This window comes from Bicyclus anynana, chromosome 20 (genome assembly GCF_947172395.1).
Source record: "Bicyclus anynana chromosome 20, ilBicAnyn1.1, whole genome shotgun sequence".
Classification (NCBI taxonomy): domain Eukaryota; kingdom Metazoa; phylum Arthropoda; class Insecta; order Lepidoptera; family Nymphalidae; genus Bicyclus; species Bicyclus anynana.
The window spans coordinates 11,223,232-11,243,594 of NC_069102.1; the positions used below are offsets into that span (position 1 = coordinate 11,223,232).

Here is a 20,363-nt window from a genome sequence, read left to right on the forward strand (position 1 = left end):
ATATTTTTTAATAATCTGTTACATCTCAGCTGGAAAATGTCACTATAAATGTCAGTTGTCATTTCAGTTTGACATTTTCATTTGGTATTAAAATGTTTACATACTATTCGCTTCTCAACGTAACAAATTACTAATTAATGATAATTTTAAGCTTTATTTGTTGTGATGGCTATATTCGAAAGCTCTTCTCAAAGCAAAATACGAATAGATGATACAGAGAGGCTCGAATGTGCGTTGGAAAATGCGCAGAACATTAACAAACACACTGTAAGTTTTTTACCATTATCTCGAAAGGAAATCCTATTCATTGCTCAAAAGTTTGGTAATATTTTAGGAGTATGTATTACGTGTTCAGCGTGGGCCAAATAAGGAGAACAGATGGACGGTATCACGCCGATACAGGGATTTTGCTGCGTTGCACGTATCACTCCAGCATGCGAACATAGATCTGCCTATTCCACCAAAGAAACTTATAGGGAATATGCAACCTTCTTTCGTGGCTGAACGACAAGTAGCTTTGCAGGTTTGTTCCCGAAATACCGTTATACTATGACTTTAAATGTGGTCAATAATAACAATAAGAAAAAATGTTAGATTAAAACCAATATTTTTCCTCTTAGTTTCTAGATCATTGAGTAAATATCAGTAAAGAACATTTAATAGAAGTCCATTATGATATTATATAATAATACTCAATTGGTCTCTTCTAATACAATGTAAGCTGATTATGTTTTAGCTAATAATATAATATTTGAGCACTGATAGCGCAGTAGATACGACCTCTGCCTCCAATTCCGGGGGGTTTAGGTTTACGGTTTGAATTTGGTCTGAGGCATGCACCTTTAATTTCTCAATCAAATTTCTCATAAAAATCTCTTTAGTCCAGTAATTGCGGCCCAGGGCACATGCTTAGTGTCCAATAGGAAAGATTACACCATCCCTGAATATTGAAATAGGTATAATTTTGTTTTAGAATTATATAAATGAAGTGCTAAAACATCAAGTATTAGCTCTTTCATTACCAGTGAGGAGTTTTCTGGACCCTAGTAATTACCCTTTGACTATAGCAGGTAATTTATTGTAATATATTTTTTTACAGATTACTAATTTTCAATTTGAAAAACTAGCTTTTTGTAATAACTTTGCCCATAGCTTTTTTTTGCATTAATGTAGGTTTTAGACATTAATTTTTTGCCTGATAATTTTTCTTTTGAAAATTATAAGACTACTTTTTTCTGTATAAAAGGGGTCATGTGTTTATTTTATACCCCTGACAACTGTTATGCAAACATTTTCATGATAATAAATATATCAAAATTATAAGTTTTGATTTATTCACAACTTGTTTGCAAATTACTGAGTTACAAAGAAAATTGTTATTAATAGTTGTCTTGTCACAGAACAGGCACTCCAGACTATGTCTATAGCTTTGAGAGGGGATGGACACTATGAGCTGAAAGCAGCACTGCCAGATATAGGATGGAGGATACGTAAACATTATTTTTTAGTAAGTACATCTTTAATATTAAAATTGTAATAATTTTTCACAACCCACAAAGTTATTATTGTATATTCTATGGTCTCACTAAGAACCTTCTAAGAATCTTAGGTTGCACAACAAGTTGGCTTAGGCCAACAAATACTATATCATATAGAAGTTACAATTAAGCCAACTTGTTGTGTTTGGCTTACAGTATTTGTTGGCCTAAGCCAACTTGTATAAGCGAGTAAAAACTCCGTTTGTCGCTGACAGCTTTCTTGCATTTGGTTGCGGCACACTAGTCTTTAAATATGCAAATAGCAATATTTCAAGATTGTATCATTTAATTTGCAAGATTTGAGTAAAATATTGAGATCAAATAAGTAATAATCAGTCAATAGTCTTAATACATTGTATGTTGCACAAATAAACAAAGATAACAAAATTATTTTTTCTTATTGCAAACAATAATAATTCTTCTTATTGAACTCATAAATATACCACACATTGAACAAGAGGGAAAAAATTTAGTACAAAATTTTATATCCAATTTAAATGTATGAAATATGAAATCTGCAACTTTTTCACTTTCTTTTATCTATCAGAGATCAGTCTCTGGACCATAATCCAATCAAATGACTGCAAATGATGATGAATATAGTTAATTTAGAGTGGATATCATTATTCCTATAAATATAAAAATGATGAATCATTCTACTTTATCAGTGAGATAAAAGTTATTTGTTCCAACATACAAATAAAATTCTCATATTATTTTTTCAGGTCAATGAGTCAGTAAGTCAAACAAATTGTTTACTGTCATGGCAGAGCTATGGACCAGATTATACATTAAACAGCAAGGACTTACAGACAGCTTTCAAGAGTCTCCAGAACATATCTGTGAGTGTTTTTACTAACGCCTTATAGACAACTAGCTGACGCCCCGCGGTTTCACCTGTTTAGTGCCGGTTTCTGTGAGAAAACGGGGACAAAATATTGCCTATGACACTCACAAATAACGTGGCCTTCTAGTGGTAAAAGAATTTTCGAAATCATTTCAGTAGATCCAGAGATTACCCCATACAATAACACTTTACCTCTTTGTAATATTAGTATAGATGAAAAACAGTTTTTATACAAGTACTAGCGGATGCCCCCGACTTCGTTTGCTTCGTCCCTAAATCTGTTCTTAGTGGATACCTACTAACTTTAAACTACCTCCCTACCAAATTTCAGCTTTGTACATCAAGCGGTTTTCAAGATTTCAGGATGAATGACCTTTCGCATTTATATATTAAGATACAAACTTCCAAACTTCACGATACTGAGCCGCCTGTCCATCCAACGAATCCCTTGATGTCGTCAGTCCATCTGGTGGAGGGTCGACCAACACTGCGCATTCTGGTGCTGAGGTCGCCATTCCAGCACTTTGGGACCCCAATGTCCAACGGCTCTTCGAAATATGTGCCCCGCCCATTGCCACTTCAGCTTCGCAACTGTTGAGCTATGTCGGTGGCTTTGGTTCTTTGCGGATCTCCACATTTTAATACCATTCATAATTTCTTTTGTATAAATTTCAGCATCCATATATAGACGAAATATTATCTATGCAGACATTAGAGACGGGAGCATATGTAGTTAGAAGGATACACGAAAAGGGGAGCATAAGAGATTTATTATATGGAACTGAATATAACAAACAGTATTTAGCCAAGTATGGAAATCCTAGAATAAGGAAACCTTTCACGAACGGACAAATGTCACATTATGGATACCAAATATTGCAAGCATTGAAGTTTTTACATGACAAAGGGTTGGCACATGGTAAGTAGAATCAGTTCTTTTCATGCAATTTTGTTTTGTTTGATTATCCTTAACAAAACGTCCAAAAGAATAAAGAAACAAGAATGCTGTAGACCATATGACCGAAGTAAAACTTCTTTAAAAAAAAATAAAGCGCCATCTATGAGCCTCAGGCATAAATGCATCGCAAGTTCCTAAAGGGTTTGTTTCAAAGTTCTCTAAAAACGCCATCTACTGGTAGTTTAAAACAAACACTGTTTCACTATGCCTGTAGATGGCAGCACTCAGTGCCCAATGATTTTGTTGTAACGCGTCCACCAACTTACTCCTCAGGTCAAGCGTGCATAAAAAAATTTACTTGAAAAAGTGAGTGCCATCAAATCAGCTCTACAGTTCCCTAACTCTCATGTTATTTTGATGATGGCAGCGACTTGTCGTTTTCTTTATGATTTTCATACATGGTTTCTGCTCTGTTTGTCCACAAATATTTTTGCCTCTATCTTTGTAACCTAGTTGACCAAAAGATGGTATTTTCATAGCAATTTGTTTACAATCTCAAGATGTGCTTCTTAAAAATTTCGGCACCTCAAAGATTTAGTAGGAAGATATAAAACACTACACATTATTCCACATTAAACACTTTTGTAATAAAATTATGAGAATGACTGTTGCACTATCAAGAGTTTTAAAACATAAACGAACCAAGTTTACCTAATTTCTATGTTATAAGAGAGACGAATATCTTAGCATTCCATGGATTCACCATGCAGGTGCCTGGTCCATCGCATTGTAGAGAGAAAAACTCCGAGCAGAGTCCTGGACTTGTGACTACAGGATGTAGGGTTAAGGAATTAAACCCTACATTCTGTAGTCACAAGTCCAAACATCCAAAGGAAGTTATTCATTATAATTTATTTATTTATTTATTTATTTATTTATTTATTTACGTACACTTACAATATACATATAGAGACATACACAAATAATATATAACTAGCTCACATTGACTTATACGTACATCTATGACAAGTGCACACAACATTCACTAAAAACTAAAAAACATGTAAACAGTCAAATACCACACAAGGAACAAAATAACTTAATTATTATGGGGAAGAACTCACCGACAGATGATCGGTGAGTTTTTTTTTAAAGACACTATAAGAATTGGAAAATATGTCGATGCCAGGTATAGAACGTGATAGTTCATTATATTTTGCGCATATACGAGTAACGGGGGCTTGGTTTCCGAGATGTGTTCTAGCGAAAGGGATATGAAATGTTTTACGCTTCTTGCAATGACGGGGATATCTAATCGGAACCGAAAGACAGACCCGGTCAAGTAGGTTGCTGCACTTCACCTCATAATGTACTATGTTATGTAAAAAACATTGGTCGCGTATTTCTCGCCTACTGCGAAGAGACATCATTTTAAACTTGGCAAGTCGTTGGTTGTATGGTTGCCTGTGTGAAATACCACTAGCATGGAACGCAAGGTGTCGAGTGAAGGCACGCTGAATGCATTCAATGCGTTGAGAGTGGACACTATATGATGGATTCCAGATGACGCTGGCAAACTCAACACAACTTCTCACAAACGCATTGTAAAGCACAATTTTAGTTTTCTGGGAGAACCCTTTAGTGTTGCGCCTGATAAACCCTAGTACTTTCGCGGCTTTTTTAACAATGTTGTTTACGTGTGACACAAAAGTTAACTTGCTGTCAATAGTAACTCCCAGGTCTCTAATTTCCTGTAACTCTTTTAGTACCACACTACCGATCATGTAACTAGAGACAAGTGGTTTTTTCTTCCTGGAGTATTTTACGTGGTAACATTTATCAGCGTTGAGAGTCATTTTATTGACGTTGCACCAAGTTGTTACTTTATCAAGATCATACTGTATTAGCCTAATATCAGCATCCGAGTTTATTGTTTTATAAATTTTTAGGTCATCAGCAAACAAGGAGTATTTGCAATGTTTTATCTCCATCTCCATAATGAACAAAAGAGTTTACATTATATTAGTTATGTGTAGATTACTTATATTTAACAATTTCAGGTCACATCCACCCAGGAAATATAGCAATAGAAAACCAAAGAGCCGTCCTAATGGACATCGAGAACTACCTGATGGGTGTGCCGAACCTGCACCGGCCACACCTGCTGCAGCTGAAGAGGACCAGCTCAGTGGAGGCGGTCGACGTGTACTGCTTCGGTAGGACGCTGTACGAGATGGCCTTCGCCGAACCGCTCGAATCTTACTATTGTGATGTGTATCCTGATGGAATCTCACCAGATTTAGGTTAGTGAAATTACCCTTTTTTTTAAATAACTTGATAAGGGTAAACGGCTTTGTAACGTAACGCGTTACGGCGCCACTCTGTCTGGCTTGCCTTTCACGCAGGCAGCAGCAGGTTATCACTTCTGTCGAGCGACCTGAATATCTATACTAATATTACAATGCTGAAGAGTTTGTTTGTTTGCTTGAACGCGCTAATCTCAGGAACTACTGGTCCAAATTGAAAAAATATTTCAGTGTTACATAGCCAGTGTTCAGTGTTTATCGAGGATGGCTACATATTATCCCCGTACTCCTGCGGGAAAGGGAACCACTTATTTTTGTAATTCTATTATTATCATCATTTTTTGCCCGTGGACATCCATTGATGACTCAAAAAAAAAATCAAAAATTCATTTATTTCAAGTAGGCTCAGTATACAAGCACTTTTGACACGTCAGTTGACTATTTGTAAAGATTCTACCACCGGTTCGGAAGGCAGATTCTGCTGAGAAGAAACCGGCAAGAAACTCAACAGTTGCTCTTTTTAAAAATCATACAACATTGTAATTTACAATTGATGACAACATTACAATTTCTTATAGTTTTACTTCTTGTGTGAAGGTGGAAGCTGATCCAACGGCCTCCAAGCATCTTTTTCATTAAGGAACTTATCGATGGTGTAGTAACCTCGACTAAGCAAATGTTTTTTAACACATTCCTTAAAGCTATGCATTGGCAAGTCCATCACAGTCTTAGTCTTGGGGATCTTGTTATAGAAGAGTACACCCAAACCTACAAAGGCTTTTTGTTGGGTCTCCTTGAGCCAACATCCTTCGGCTCCCTTTAACCCGTAATACTATGATGTATTTATTTCAGAATCTGTGCTCAGACTATGTCTATCCAGCATAAGCTGCAAGCACGGCGGGCCCACCATAGAGCAGCTGCTGACGCATCCGTTCTTCACGCACGCAACGCTCAACGGGCTGGCGACCCGACCTGACGCCAGGCTCCATCTCAAGTTCCCTCTCACACTCAAAGACCAGCTCAGAGCTTGCGCCAGCACCATGGAGGAGAGACTTAGGAAAGATCAGAAACTGGTAAATCCCACTAATTTTTTTTTTCACAATCATCCTTCAACCCATATTTGACTCACTGTTGAGCACGAGTCTCCTCCCAGAATGAGAGTGGTTAACACAATGTGGATTGGGTCAATGCTATAAATTAAATATGGTGGAACGCGCTTGTCTAGAAGGTGCTTACTCACTCTTGACTATAATCTAATAGTAATAAACGCGAATGAGTTTATGTATGTTTGTTACGCAAAAACTACTGAATGAATTACTATTCTACTCTACTGAATACACTGTACAGAAAACAAAAAAAAAAACAGAAAAATCGCAGGATTTGTGAAGAAATTTACTTCATGCGGATAAATTCGCTGGCGGGAAAGTCCTCTAGTGAAACAATATTAATATTAGAATTGTTAAAACATCAGCTATATTTAATTATAAAAAAGGAACGTCAAATACTTGTGATGCAATTTTGTCATGATGTTCAATTGCACAAAAATATTTTTAAGTCATCATTAAAGTTGCAAATAAAACTCCTTAGCCTTAAAAACTATATTTCTTGTTCAGGTACGGAGTGCTAAAAAAGAAGTAAGAATACAGGAAATTCTCAATTCAGAACAGGAGATGAAGAAACAAAGGAAAAGGGCGGTGAGTGTCACTTTGTTTGCTACAGACCGCGGCGTCGACCGCAAATATGTGAAACATTTAGATTTCGCGTCAAACATAAGCAACTAAGCTAAAAATATTTTTTTGACGCGAATTGAAAATCTCTTCAGTTAGTTTCGATCTTTATGCATTTTATTTTCAAACTTAATATTTTTCTTAAAAAATTGTTGAGTTTTTAAGGTGCTTTTTGTGATCTGTGAGATATCATATAACACAAGCGGGCATGGCATCTCACAGGTGGTTGAGATTTTAGCGGAAAATATCAATATAATAATGAAATTCCGTTAAGCAACATTTTTTTTATTCTTTACAAGTTAGCTCTTGACTACAATCTCACTTGATGGTAAGTGATGATGCAATCTAAGATGGAAGCAAGCTAACTTGTTAGGAGGAAGATAAACCACAATCCAATCCACACGTCTTTCTGTTTTTACACGAGTACCAGAACGCTAAATCGCTTGGCGGTACGTCTTTGTCGGTAGGCTGGTAGACCTGGACCAATTAAGGAAACCTCAATGAGCCCAGCCTTAACCGACCAAAGACGGCCATCAAAACATATATAAGAATTTTAATTTTCTAACTCTGAAGTAAATAATATACTCTTATTTGCATTTATATGTGTCTTGAAATCCGGACACATTTTGTGATCTACTCATTTTTTGTACAGAAAAAACGCGACAGCGTGTGGAAGTCAAGCTCTTCTCTGGCCGAGGTCCACTCTCACAGCGCGAGCACCGCATCGTCGCCCACGCCGCCCACGCCTCCCCTATGTGAGTAAAAAAAAAATAATTAAATTAAAAAAAAAATAGCTTTATTTCCTTACAATTACAGACATTTTTTTGAAAATTATTTTCAAAAAAATGTCTGTAATTGTAATTAGTTGATATTATCTAATTTTTTTTTTTATATTATGTTAGTAATGTTAATTTTTCATTTTATTATTCTTTTTTGTAAGGACTGCATAAAGCAGTGAAAGCCTCCTCCAATTGTAGCCATTGTATTCTGTCTCTGGCTGTTCGTTGCTATGTTTTACCTGCAACCCTGACTATATCGTCACTCCACCTTCTTAATGGTCTACCCCGTTTGCGTTTTGAGTCTCGTGGGTACCAGTTTGTAACAATTTGGGACCATCTATCGTCTGATGTTCTTTGTATGTGGCCTGCCCATTTATGACTTTATTAGTAGGATTTACTCACATACTTTGAAAATTATAAGAGTAAATCCTACTAATAAAGTCAAAGTCAAAATTCATTTATTTCAATTAGGCTTAGTTTACAAGCACTTTTGAAAGGTCAAGATTATGTCATATTTTAATTTAATTTAATGGTGGTAATAATAGTCGGAAACATAAAACTAAAGTTACGAGGGTTCCAAACGCGCCTTGGTCCGAGAAGAGCCCACTACAAACTTAGCCAAGGTTTTTTTTTGTTTACCACCATTTTACAAACTTATTTAAAACTAAGCACACAATCGTACAGTTTAACGCCAAGCTTTTTTATCATTAATATAATCATTAACACTATAATAAGCCTAACTTACTTATTATAATACATATTATAAACGTTAAATTGAAATAACATTTGGAATACTTTTTCAAAGAACTGATTGTGACGATGCGCGATGGTATGAACTCTTTTATATAAAAACTGGATTTGGCTGTTATATGAAAAAAATAGTCAACAGTGAGCTGAACATGGGTTGTTAACTCAGACTAATTACATAAAGGCCAGTGTTGCAATCAAATTCACGAACGAGCTTAGGTTGGGTATATATATTTATATATATATATATGTTAAACTGAACTAGAAGTTTTTGCCCAGTTTTTACACCATTCAACTACATAAAAGGGTATTTTTACCAAGCTCTTTAACCGACGAATACAATTACTACTATGGAATATTGATTCTATAGAGACAATTTTTATAATCGCTCATCATCGTTGATCATATCATTGATCATATACATTGACATAAAAGTAACGTCTAGCGAGGCAGGTCCTTATGTAATTAGTCTGAGGTTGTTAATGATGTTAAGGGGAGAGGCCTAGCCCTGTAGTAAGCCGTTTTAATAGGTTGACATTGATGACCAAACATGAATGTGCCGTGATAGCTCAGTGGATATGACATTTGCCTCCGATTCCGGAGGGTGTGGGTTCGAATCCAACTTTTCAGTAGTGTAAATTATAAGAAATTAAAAATCACGTGTCTCAAACGGTAAAGGAAAAACATTGTGTGAAACCTGCATACCAGAGAATTTTCTTAATTTTCTGCGTGTGTGCAGTCTGCCAATCCGCATTGGGCCAGCGTGGTGGACTATTGGCCTAATCCCTCTCATTGTAAGAGGAGACTCGAGCTCAGCAGTGAGCCGAATATGGGTTGATAACGGTAAGTGCGGTTGGATTCATCACCGACGGATGGCGATTCGATCCCCGCCCTGTTGGTCTATTGTTGTACCCACTCCTAGCGCAGTCTTTCCTGACTAGTAGTTGGAGGGGAATGGGAATATTGGTCATATTATAAAAAAAATATGGCAAATATTCTTTTTTTTTTTTTAAAAATACATGAATGGTACTTGTTCCAGCGGGCGACACTAGCGCCAACAGTTCGTGCGCGGCGGGCAGCAGTCCAGCAGACGCGCGCGGTGCTTTGCTCAGCGCTATCTGCTCCTTCGACCGCACGCGGCTCGCGCGCGTTTCTTAACACGTTCGCTGCGGTACGAGGTCAATTGACCTCGTACTTGTAGCGTCTTCAAGAGTTACGAGGTCGATGGGACCTCGTACCACACCACATAAAGTTTTAGTATGGGGTCAAAAAACCTCGTACCGCATCAGAGGGGAGTACAGAAATATCAGTGCCGCAGCGATCGTGTTAACCCGCCAATGCACGAACGCTGTGGGAAGCAGCGAGGGAAGCAGGTAGAGATGAAATATCTGGCGCAGTTGGTAGTGTTGTTCTCAACTAGGATCAATTTAGGACTTTATATTTATTTACAATTTTACGGTGACATATACATTGCATAGCATTATGGTCTCTTAAAACCTTCCCATTCCAAAAGTTTCCCAAATGGGTATAAATGAGATTATAAAAGAAAAAGATATAATACATTTATTTATAAGTATTATTATAAGTGTGAGTGTGTCATTTGCACGTGGATGTTTAATTGATACATATTATAGCGTATGTATGCATATAATATATAGAGTCGCAGCAGCGTGGTGGGTCTATGCTCCATATCTCCTCTTCTATAAAGGAGGCTAGCAGTATAATTCACTAACTTCGACGTATGTTAGTCGACATTGAGATTCTATGTAACAAATGTCATCCGGTGCCGACTGACAACCCTCAATGGATATCATACAGTAGATAGATGACTATTGTCAGTTTTTATTTATTCAATATTAAGAGCGCGCAGCGTGTCGGTACGATATGGATAAAATTCGAAGCGCAAACGAGACGCCGAATTATGACTTTCACGTGAGTGAAAAGCACGGAGCGATTGACGCGCGACGCAAAATTTATGACGTGAGCGCCAAAACCATTTTTACCTAATTGCAAGTAAATTAAACAACATAACGAAATACAAAATGGCCATGTTCAAGATATATACCTAATTTTCTATACAAAACAAAAGTTTAAGAAAATAAGTTTGCTTTTCCTGAGATTGAAAGCAAAATGTGAGCAAAACAATCATGTATTTTTCAAAAAAATAAACTATCGAGAAATGTTTTACAAATTGTGTATTTTGTATAGTATATGACTATAAGCTAACACTTTGAAATATCATTTACCCAAATATCAGGCTCCTAACTTTTCCAGAATCTGAGATCCAGAAACATTGGTAACCACCAAATTACATTTTGCACACTCCAAGAAAAAATAACTACTTAGCTATATCCAATACATAAATGTGTCAGTTCTATATGTACATATAGAAGAAAAGAAAAAAAAGAAAAAAAAATTAGTCATGATTCACTAGAAATAAGAAATACTGTAAATAATACATTAACCCACGCTTTTAAAAATCATATTAGTATTCACCGATTATGTGTAAACAAATAAATATATATCTTTCTTGTGGGGTGGGTAATGTACTTCTATGCTATGTAGATAGTATTGTTTACATTATAATTAGGTAACACTGAGAATAATAAATCGCCTATGCTGGTTTAATAGATCTTATATTAAAGATATTATAACTAAATATATAAGGAAATATATATATAATATTATAACTACCTAATTTTATCATATTATAGTATAATATAAGACTATTCATATGTACTATACATATATCATATATCTAAAACATATATAATATATCTATAAGATATATATCTATAAGACTATACCTAAAATGTGAACAAATTAGGATTGTAATAATTAATTAAATAAACTTTAAACCTTATAGAGGTACCTACTAAGTTACAATGCTATCAGACAAATTTAATAAAAATACCTCATTTAATAAGTCTGACCAAACATTTTTCTTGAATCTATATAGTTTATCTTCTATTTCGGTCCAAAAATAATACAAATTGTCTTTACTTTAAGCATGTATTTAAATATATATGTTTGACAAAGTTGTTTGTCAAACATTTTCGCTCAAACACTTCGAACCACAGACAATCAATATGTTTGACAAACATGTTTGATTTGAAAAGTTTGTTCGTTTATGGAGTCTTTAACTTTTAATGTAAATACAGAAATTAGTTTTTTTATTTGTAATATATATACTATCCATGTGCATAAGGCTTTATAAAAGTATAAAAAGATCTTTTAACTGAATACATCATAATGTAGTTATACCATAAATTGGATCAATCACTAAATAATGTTTATATTATTGTAAAGTATTCTATTGTTATAAGACAAAAAAAGTGATAAAAACGACTGGTCACTCGATGCTTTATTGGTTTGTTATGATTTGGTATGAAATATTGTTTAGCAGCTTTAACGTGTAGTTTATAAGGTACATACATTATTTTAATATAACTATTGTTGTACTATAAGAGAATAATATATAGTTGCGTCAATTTTAGAGTTTTATTTAACACCCTTTTATGTCGAGTGACATTAGGCATTATATACTCAGAGGCACAATTAGCCGCCAACTTTAATATACACACTACACTTTAATATTAAAGTGGGCGGATAATTGTGCTTCTGAGTATAGATGAAAAACGAAAGAATGTTCACAGCATAGCTGCGAGGCGCATAAAATGTCCTACTCTCTTACTAAACAAGGCTCTGACTCCCACCAAGGGACCCAGTAAAATGTACTTTAATGGTTATTTTTAGTGTAGGAAAACAAATCTAGTTATAGCAAGATAAGTTAAATATAGTCCACGCGTATAGATGGCGTCGTTTCGACGCCATTTTAATTAAACATTACTTTTATATAATCACACTAGCATTAACTATAAGGGGAAATATATATTTAAGTCAATATATTTAGTGTCATTTACGACACAACAACTGAACAGAATTTGCAAAAATTTGGAATGGGGATACTTACAAAATGTATGGTTTTCGCGAGATTTAAATAACTGACATTCACGTAGAGAGAATCGCGGGCATTCGTTATTATAATATGATAATTTATGTAGATAAGCATTTAGACTAAAGCTAATAATTTGAAGTCAGACACACTCTGACCTCATTGACAATACATGGTGTAAGGGTCAAGAAAAAAAACAAGTCAGCGCGTAGGTGCACAATTTTTAAAATAAAACATTTATTACAGTAGAATCACTTTAATAGGTTACAACAATTTTCGTTAGCGCATTATGGTCAGCGCCCACAGATGGAGTGGCGGTTAAATAATTTGTTTATTAAAAATGTACAATTCAACGTTAAATACTTGAAATATGCGACTTGAAAGAACTAACCAATGGGCCAAAATGGCCAATAACTAACAATTCTTCTAACTAACACAGGCAATTTATACATACTTAAAAAATAATTTTATACTTTAAAACACATAATTAGTATATCTCGAAGGGCGGAACAAAATATGTCCGTGATAAAAAGTCTAGTAAGTTAAGTTTAGACATTGAAAAAATTGTACTTTTGGGCCCATTTTGGGAGTTCCGAGATCTTCGGGAATCAAGTACTTATGTTAAGATTGCGTCTTGTCCTGCTAATATTTACATTATAATTCTTCATTCACTCTTTAAGAAAATGTGTTTTGAACATTGGACATTAAATTGTTCGCGACCACAATCCGCCTGTGGACGCTGACCCTTAAACAAAAAATAATTATATAACATTAATGACAAACATTTACGCAATACGCTCAAGAATTTACGCCATGATAAGAACAACAACCAATAGTAGGTGAACATTTCTTATTCAACTATACAAGTTAACACCCGACTTGTTATGTGACGATGCAGTCTGACATTGAAGTATAAATCTAACCAAACCTATAATCTTCTATGAAGTTCTATGGGCATGTACTAGGTAGCGCAATTAAAAAACAAATATGTTAGCCGGTCTAATATACCTGCCAACAAGTGACTTCATAGATGCATAAACGCAATGCATACCCTGAGGATTCATTGCGTACCTGTTTTGGAGGAGGAATTTTCCATTTAGTGCAATATGTACCAATACTGCATACCTTGTGCACGCCACTGCCTGCCAGTACGTCGGGTCTCAACTTCAGAGCAGAATAGATGTTTGGTGTGAACTATGGTACGATATATCTATATCTATATATATATTCTGAGAGGAGACTCGAGCTCAGCAGTGAGCCGTATATGGGTTGATAACGACGATATATATAAAAGAAAGTCGTGTTAGTTACACTATTTATAACTCAAGAACGGCTGGACCGATTTGGCTGAAAATTGGTGGATAGCTAGCTAAGAAACAGGAGACGAACATACTATACTTAGAGTAGGGATAGGGTAGAATAGGGTCAGTGGCGTGCACAGGATTATTAACTAGGGTATGCACTATAGGTACTATAGGCAATACGGGTTCGTAATGAGTTCTCAGGGTAGGCAAGGCATTTTTGCGTCTATGGTCTGCACACCGTTGGATAGCTGGCAGGATTTCACGCGGACGAAATCGCGGGCGTCTACTAGTTTACCATAAACAATATCACTGACTGGCACCGCACTGAAATACTTGATGGCATTGTGATAAATCTTATAGCTACTCATAGAACAAATGTAAACAAAAAATATAGTTAAATTTGACCCTGAACCTTGCGGGTACCAAGCAAAACAAATTCCCCATGCAAATGAATCGTTTTAAATTATCAAAGTGGTTCCACACACAATACCTTACAGTATAGTTTCAACATACGTAATGATACTTGTATATAAGTTTTACGTACACTAATTATTATGTATTACTTAATGATGAAATAGGTAAAAGCTTTTTTTCATTTTAATTTAAAAAATAAAAAAAAACTACAATAGTATTTCGAAACACATGCTAGTAACTATGTATCTTATAGAATAAAACACTTATACTATTATAACTATTCTTATAACTACAAGATACTTGATACTCGCGCTGAGTATGTAATGCAGTCACAGAAAGTCAAAAAATAAAATATTCTTAATACAAACGAAATAAACATAATAGCTGATATCACAATAAGGGGCCATCCATAAAATACGTCACATGAATTTTATAATTTCAGCGTGGAAGAAATACGTATTAGAAACGACCTTCACCCATCTGTTTAATGGATGAAAAGTGTTATATATCAAAAATCATGTATGTTAAAAAAAATATTGCCTCAAAAAGTCCTGGCCAAACATTAATGATAGTTAATAATAGTTTGTCCAGGTATTAGCAACCTACTCTCTATATATTTTTTAACTTACTAAAATTTGTGAACACACTTTTCATTAATTAAACTGATGGGTGAAGGTCGTTTCTAATTCGGAGCTTCTACTAATACTTGAAATGAAAATCTTTTGCTTGTCACATCTGACCTCACAAAGCTACTCTTGTCTTTCGCGTGTCACTTATTGTTGAACCTCTCAACATGTGACTTAATTTATGAACGGTCACTAAAATAAATCATAATATATAAATTTGTAACTTCACTTACATAATATGACTTTATATTCTAAATTAAACGAGAGTAGAGTCATTATTCTTAGAACAATTTTACATTTTTTTCCTTTTATTACATTGCATTAATGCTAAATCAACTATAATCATTTTATAATATCTTAGATGAATAATAATAATTCTATTCCAACTCAATGATGTCGTCCAAATCGTCGATGTCAAAGTCGGCCAGAGTCAATCCTGAAATGAAACGATTGAGATATTTGAGTGTGTACAAATTTACAAAAATAAAAATTGTAAAACGAAAATGTTTTCAAATAATGTAACAGGGTATCAGAGAATATCATATCCCGATCTGATGACGCTAGTAAGTTTAAAGAAGAAACGTAGTGAATCTTCTACATATAATATAATAATTAAATTATAATAAATAGTTTAAAAAAACTAAAAAACACGCTTTTAGCACGCATTAAAAATTACAAATATTGGATTTAAGTCACGTGACTTTTTTTTCGTATGTCTTTCCTTTGATATCCATATCATGGGGGTGGTTTTCAAACAGCCAGTCCGCCATATTGGATTTGTAATGACGTTTCTTAGCTAGTCATGTATTGATCCTCAGAACTCTGAGCGTGTGCAAAATTTGGAAGTGGGTCAAATTAAGATTCCAAGATTTTCTTACATACAAGTCAAGCTAATATAAAGCGTGTAAAAATCAAGTCACTGAAATAGTTTACAAAGTAATAGAGGCAATGGGCACATAGCTCGAATAACCAAGGATGTTGGGGTCAATGTGTGTTATTAAGTTTGGTGTTTTGAAAAAAATATAAAACATACTGTGGCCATCTGGTTTCTTCTTCTTATAAGGGAGCGTATCTTGCCAGGGCGAAGGTCGCTTGCTCACTTCAGTAGCAGCGGGCTTCTTCAGACTAGTATTGGGTTTCCTGTAAATATTTATAAAATGAGTGATGATTAATAATAATTTAGACGGAATTTAGATTAAATCTCGGTATTCTGAAAATTTCCAACTATCTATCTATATTATCATGGGTGCCATACTAGTCCATGTGTCTGTATAAGTGTTGCGATCTTTTTTGAACCTACATTATCTGAAATGACAGAGTTAATGAATACATTTCGAGTAATTAATACAATTTTTTTATTAATCTTCAGAGTTAGCACGGAACTGGCGTGACATTACATCGTGCCTTTGAAATTAATATTATACATTTACTTTAAATGTTGGACTGTCTAGACATCCAGTAAATTTTCATTGTTTACTTTTGATAAAATGAAATTAAAAAAAAAAAGCAAATTCAATTAATACTTACGTTGACGTGTCGAATGATGTCGACGGCTTAATCTTGTTACTGGTCATGAGTTTGCCCGCTTTGCTTATCGAAATGTCTTTCGAACTTCCTGACACCTTGACATTGCTAACGACCGTTTTAGGAGACGCTTTTTTTTGTATTTCGCTGACCATCGTCAGAGCTTCAGTGAGATCGATAACTTTGCTATTAGCACTGCGGGCTTCCGGCTTCGTTACTTCTGACGGTCTTAAAAGAACACTATCCCTTTTAACAGAATTATTGACAGTCGTTTTAGTTGGTGTCGCAATAACTTTATATTTTTCATTAATTTTATTTGAATCTGTTGGTTTTTGAAGTGAACGGGAGTCCGCACTGTGAGTTGCCATCGTAGCTTGATATTTATCTGCGGGTATTTGCACAACATTCTGAAGTACAGACAGTGGATCCGGGGATTTAGATCTCGAGACGATGGAGCTTAAAACGGTCGAGCTTTTGGAGTACGATTTAGGAGCACTTTCTGATGCTGTCACCTTTGGTGTGTTCTCGGGGGGATTCAATTTCAATCTAATGCCTTGAATAGAACTTTTTGGGATTGTTATAGTTTTGGACTTCGACACTGGTGTCTTGTAGTTCGTGTATGCCGCAGATTTTACAGTCTTGAGTGGCGTTTTCGCGTCATTTTTGGCATTATTGTCTATGTTGATCAATTCTTCTGGTATGATGGTGAAAGAGTTATCCGCGGACGGGTCGACCAACGAGGTGGACTGTTCGGTTTTTCTTAAAATCTCCACCTTCCCAGCCTTGCTTATTCGTATGATGTCTCCGGGTAAACATTGACTCTTCAATTGATCTGTCGTTTTGCCGACGTCTTTGTAATTAGTTTGGCGCGTAGTCGAGATCGGCTCTTTCGATATCGAGGCAGTTTGTGATGTCGTGGACCCTTGCTGGAAGACGGACTTTGAGGATATAGGTGCGTTCTTGGATTGCATAGATTTGAATTCTGAAGTCGGAACGAGCAAGATTTTCTTTTTCTTATCCAGTATGGTGTTCAAATCACTTTTCGTTACAGGCGTGACGTGGCAGACGCTGTCCGTTGATGTGGTGACGTTGTCGGAGTAAGGAAGCTTGGTCGTCGACTTGACAGCTTTACGCACTTTCTGTACGACTGGTTGAACTGGTTCCTCTTCATCGCTGTCCAAACAGATCGTCTCATTGCCCGAACCGACTTGCTTCTGAGGAGTCGGTGCTGGTGAAGCTGCTGGAGGCGGAGGCAGAGGTATCGGATTGACCACAGGCTGCTTTTGAACAATCTGCACAACTTTGGGCTGAACGACTGTTTGTTCACCAGAAATGCGATTTCGAGTGTCGCGTTTACTTGTTGTGTGTTCGACAATGGTCGGAGCGTCGCCGACGATGATGGCGTCGTCATCATCTGGCAGTATGCACTCGTCTTGTGATGGAAACCTCGGCAGCAATGTCGACGGACCTTGGAACCTGTGCCGAAACTTAGTGTTACTGTCTGTTGAGTCATTGATATACAAAACTTTTTTTTTATTCTTTACAAGTTGACAGTCAACTGATGGTAAGTGATGATGAAATCTAAGATGGAAGCGGCCTAATTTCTTAGGAGGAGGATGAAAACCACACCCCTTTCGGTTAAACGAACGCTAAATTGCTTGGCGGTCCGTATTTATCGTTAGGGTGGTAACTAGCCCACGAGCCAGACCTGGATCAATTAAAGCTCAACCGGCCCAGCTGGGGATCAAACCCAGGATCTACGTCTTGTAAATCCACCGCGCATACCACTGCGCCATAGAGGTCGTCAAGATATGGGTGTTCCGTAAACAGCACGACATACTATAGGAGGATAGCTTAGGCCTTAATAGACAACAATATACTAGTTTTTGCAGACTCATAAGTGGATTACAAAAATAAGAAAACCAATGTCGAACAAAGATTATGATTCACAATATTTGTCAGGACAACTTGATTAACAAATCAAACTGTAACCAAAACAAACCCTAGAATGGATGAGAATGACCTTGTGTGTAGGGTTAAAGGCTCCTTTGACAGTAAGCAAACACTCCCCTTTTCCACTCAAGTCACTTTCCCCGCCTATCCCAAGTAACCCATAAACAATTACACAACACCGACAAAGCCGACCGTACGACGAGCGCCTTATATCGCAAGTCGTTCCCGCCAACCGATCGCTACCCCTCTCTAACCCCCTACTGTTTACGGAAACAAGTCTCGCCACCTGACGTCATATCCATTTCAGACTTCAATATGACAACCGAAATTTTACTGTTTTCAAGGTATATTGATTTTTCTATGACATACAAAACCCTTTAGTGAAATTAAGTCGTACCATAGGTTTGATATCCGTGATAGCCCAGTGGATATGACCTCTGCCTCCGAGTCCAGAGGGTGTGGGTTCGAAACCGGTCCGGGGCATGCACCTCCAACTTTTGAGTTGTGTGCATTTTAGTAATATAACTAAATATCATGTGTCTCAAACGGTGAAGGAAAACATCGTGTGGAAACCTGCATACCAGAGAATTTTCTTAATTCTCTGCATGTGTCAAGTCTGCCAATTCGCATTGGGCCAGCGTGGTGGACTATTGGCCTAATCCCTCTCATTCAGAGAGGAGACTCGAGCTCAGCAGTGAGCCGAATATGGGTTGATAACGACGATAGGTTTGAAAATTATATGAAGTTTTACCTTTTGGGTAACAAAATAACATAAAATATACTAACAGTCCCACAGGCACCACTTCCGGCGCAGACACGGCAGTCCGTGGTCCAGGCCGTCTCCTGGGCGCCGGAGCGGTGCTAGTCGACGGCGCAGGGAAGTCATCGTCGATTGTTATTGTACTAGTTTTCGTATGTTTCTCTTTCTTCGTCGACTCTCTCTTGACACCCAAAGATTTGCCTCTGGGGCCCGGTTTGTTTTTAACTTCGACCGGTGCGTCATCTACAGGTTTGTTTACGTCAGAAGTGTCTGTGTGTGCCGTTATCGGTGAACTCGTTGTCTGGATGTCGTCGTCTTTTTTAGTAGAACTGGCGTTATGGAGCTTCTTTAGCAAATCTCTTCCTAACACCTGTTAAAAATTGACATTTTCAAGTTTTATACTTGATTTTTATAGCGATAGCTTAGTTACATGGTTTAAAGTCATGATTAACAAGCGATATTTCAAGGTCAAGTAGCTGAATTTCTAAAGTTAAATAGGCTAGTTGACATTTTTTTTTAATGGTCCTAGATAGTTCATTATCGTTCTACTAGACTGAAATTCTTTAATCATATTTTTTTTAAACAATTTGATTACACAAAAATATTAGTTTTTAAATATGTTTTTGACAATACCAGCCAAAACGCCTGTCGGCCATGACAGTCTATATTTCAACTGTTTCTGACGTCACTACAGTAAAACCTATACAAATGGAGCGTTAGTTCGACGTTTAGTACATCAAAGGTGTTAGTGACGTCACAAAATGGACGACAGCGTTTATGACGTTTGAAAAATTTAAAAGTTTTAAAAGAAATGCTTAACTTTTATTATTTGATTTTGATGTATTTGGGACCCTTATTCCGTGTACTGCACGAAATTAATATTGTTTATATGAAATTTGATGAGTCAACTAACCTATTGTAGAGGAAAAGTAGAAGTAAAGTATCACCAATTAAAAAGAATAATATACAATAAGATTTTAACATA

General features: G+C 36.1%; 2 protein-coding genes across 2 annotated transcripts in view; one reads left to right on the forward strand and one right to left on the reverse strand.

The window, feature by feature from the left end:
- Positions 1-73: 73 nt before the first annotated feature.
- Positions 74-12,333, forward strand: LOC112057543 (PX domain-containing protein kinase-like protein). Its single transcript, XM_052887625.1, has 11 exons — positions 74-267; positions 335-523; positions 974-1,070; positions 1,401-1,507; positions 2,264-2,380; positions 3,061-3,304; positions 5,344-5,586; positions 6,442-6,662; positions 7,203-7,283; positions 7,969-8,071; positions 9,882-12,333. The coding sequence occupies exons 1-11, from the start codon at positions 166-168 to the stop codon at positions 9,998-10,000; spliced, it is 1,623 nt and encodes a 540-aa protein (XP_052743585.1). The 5' UTR covers positions 74-165; the 3' UTR covers positions 10,001-12,333.
- Positions 12,334-13,654: 1,321 nt separating this feature from the next.
- The window catches only part of LOC112047188 (uncharacterized), a 33,233-nt gene continuing 26,524 nt past the window's right edge, over positions 13,655-20,363 (reverse strand). Inside the window, exons 19-22 of the mRNA XM_024084207.2 lie at positions 19,405-19,748; positions 16,669-18,141; positions 16,175-16,281; positions 13,655-15,577 (exon numbers count right to left, since the gene is read on the reverse strand). Of these exons, the coding sequence (XP_023939975.2) occupies positions 15,519-15,577; positions 16,175-16,281; positions 16,669-18,141; positions 19,405-19,748 (1,983 nt within the window). The 3' untranslated portion in view covers positions 13,655-15,518. The remainder of the gene's footprint in view (positions 15,578-16,174; positions 16,282-16,668; positions 18,142-19,404; positions 19,749-20,363) is intronic.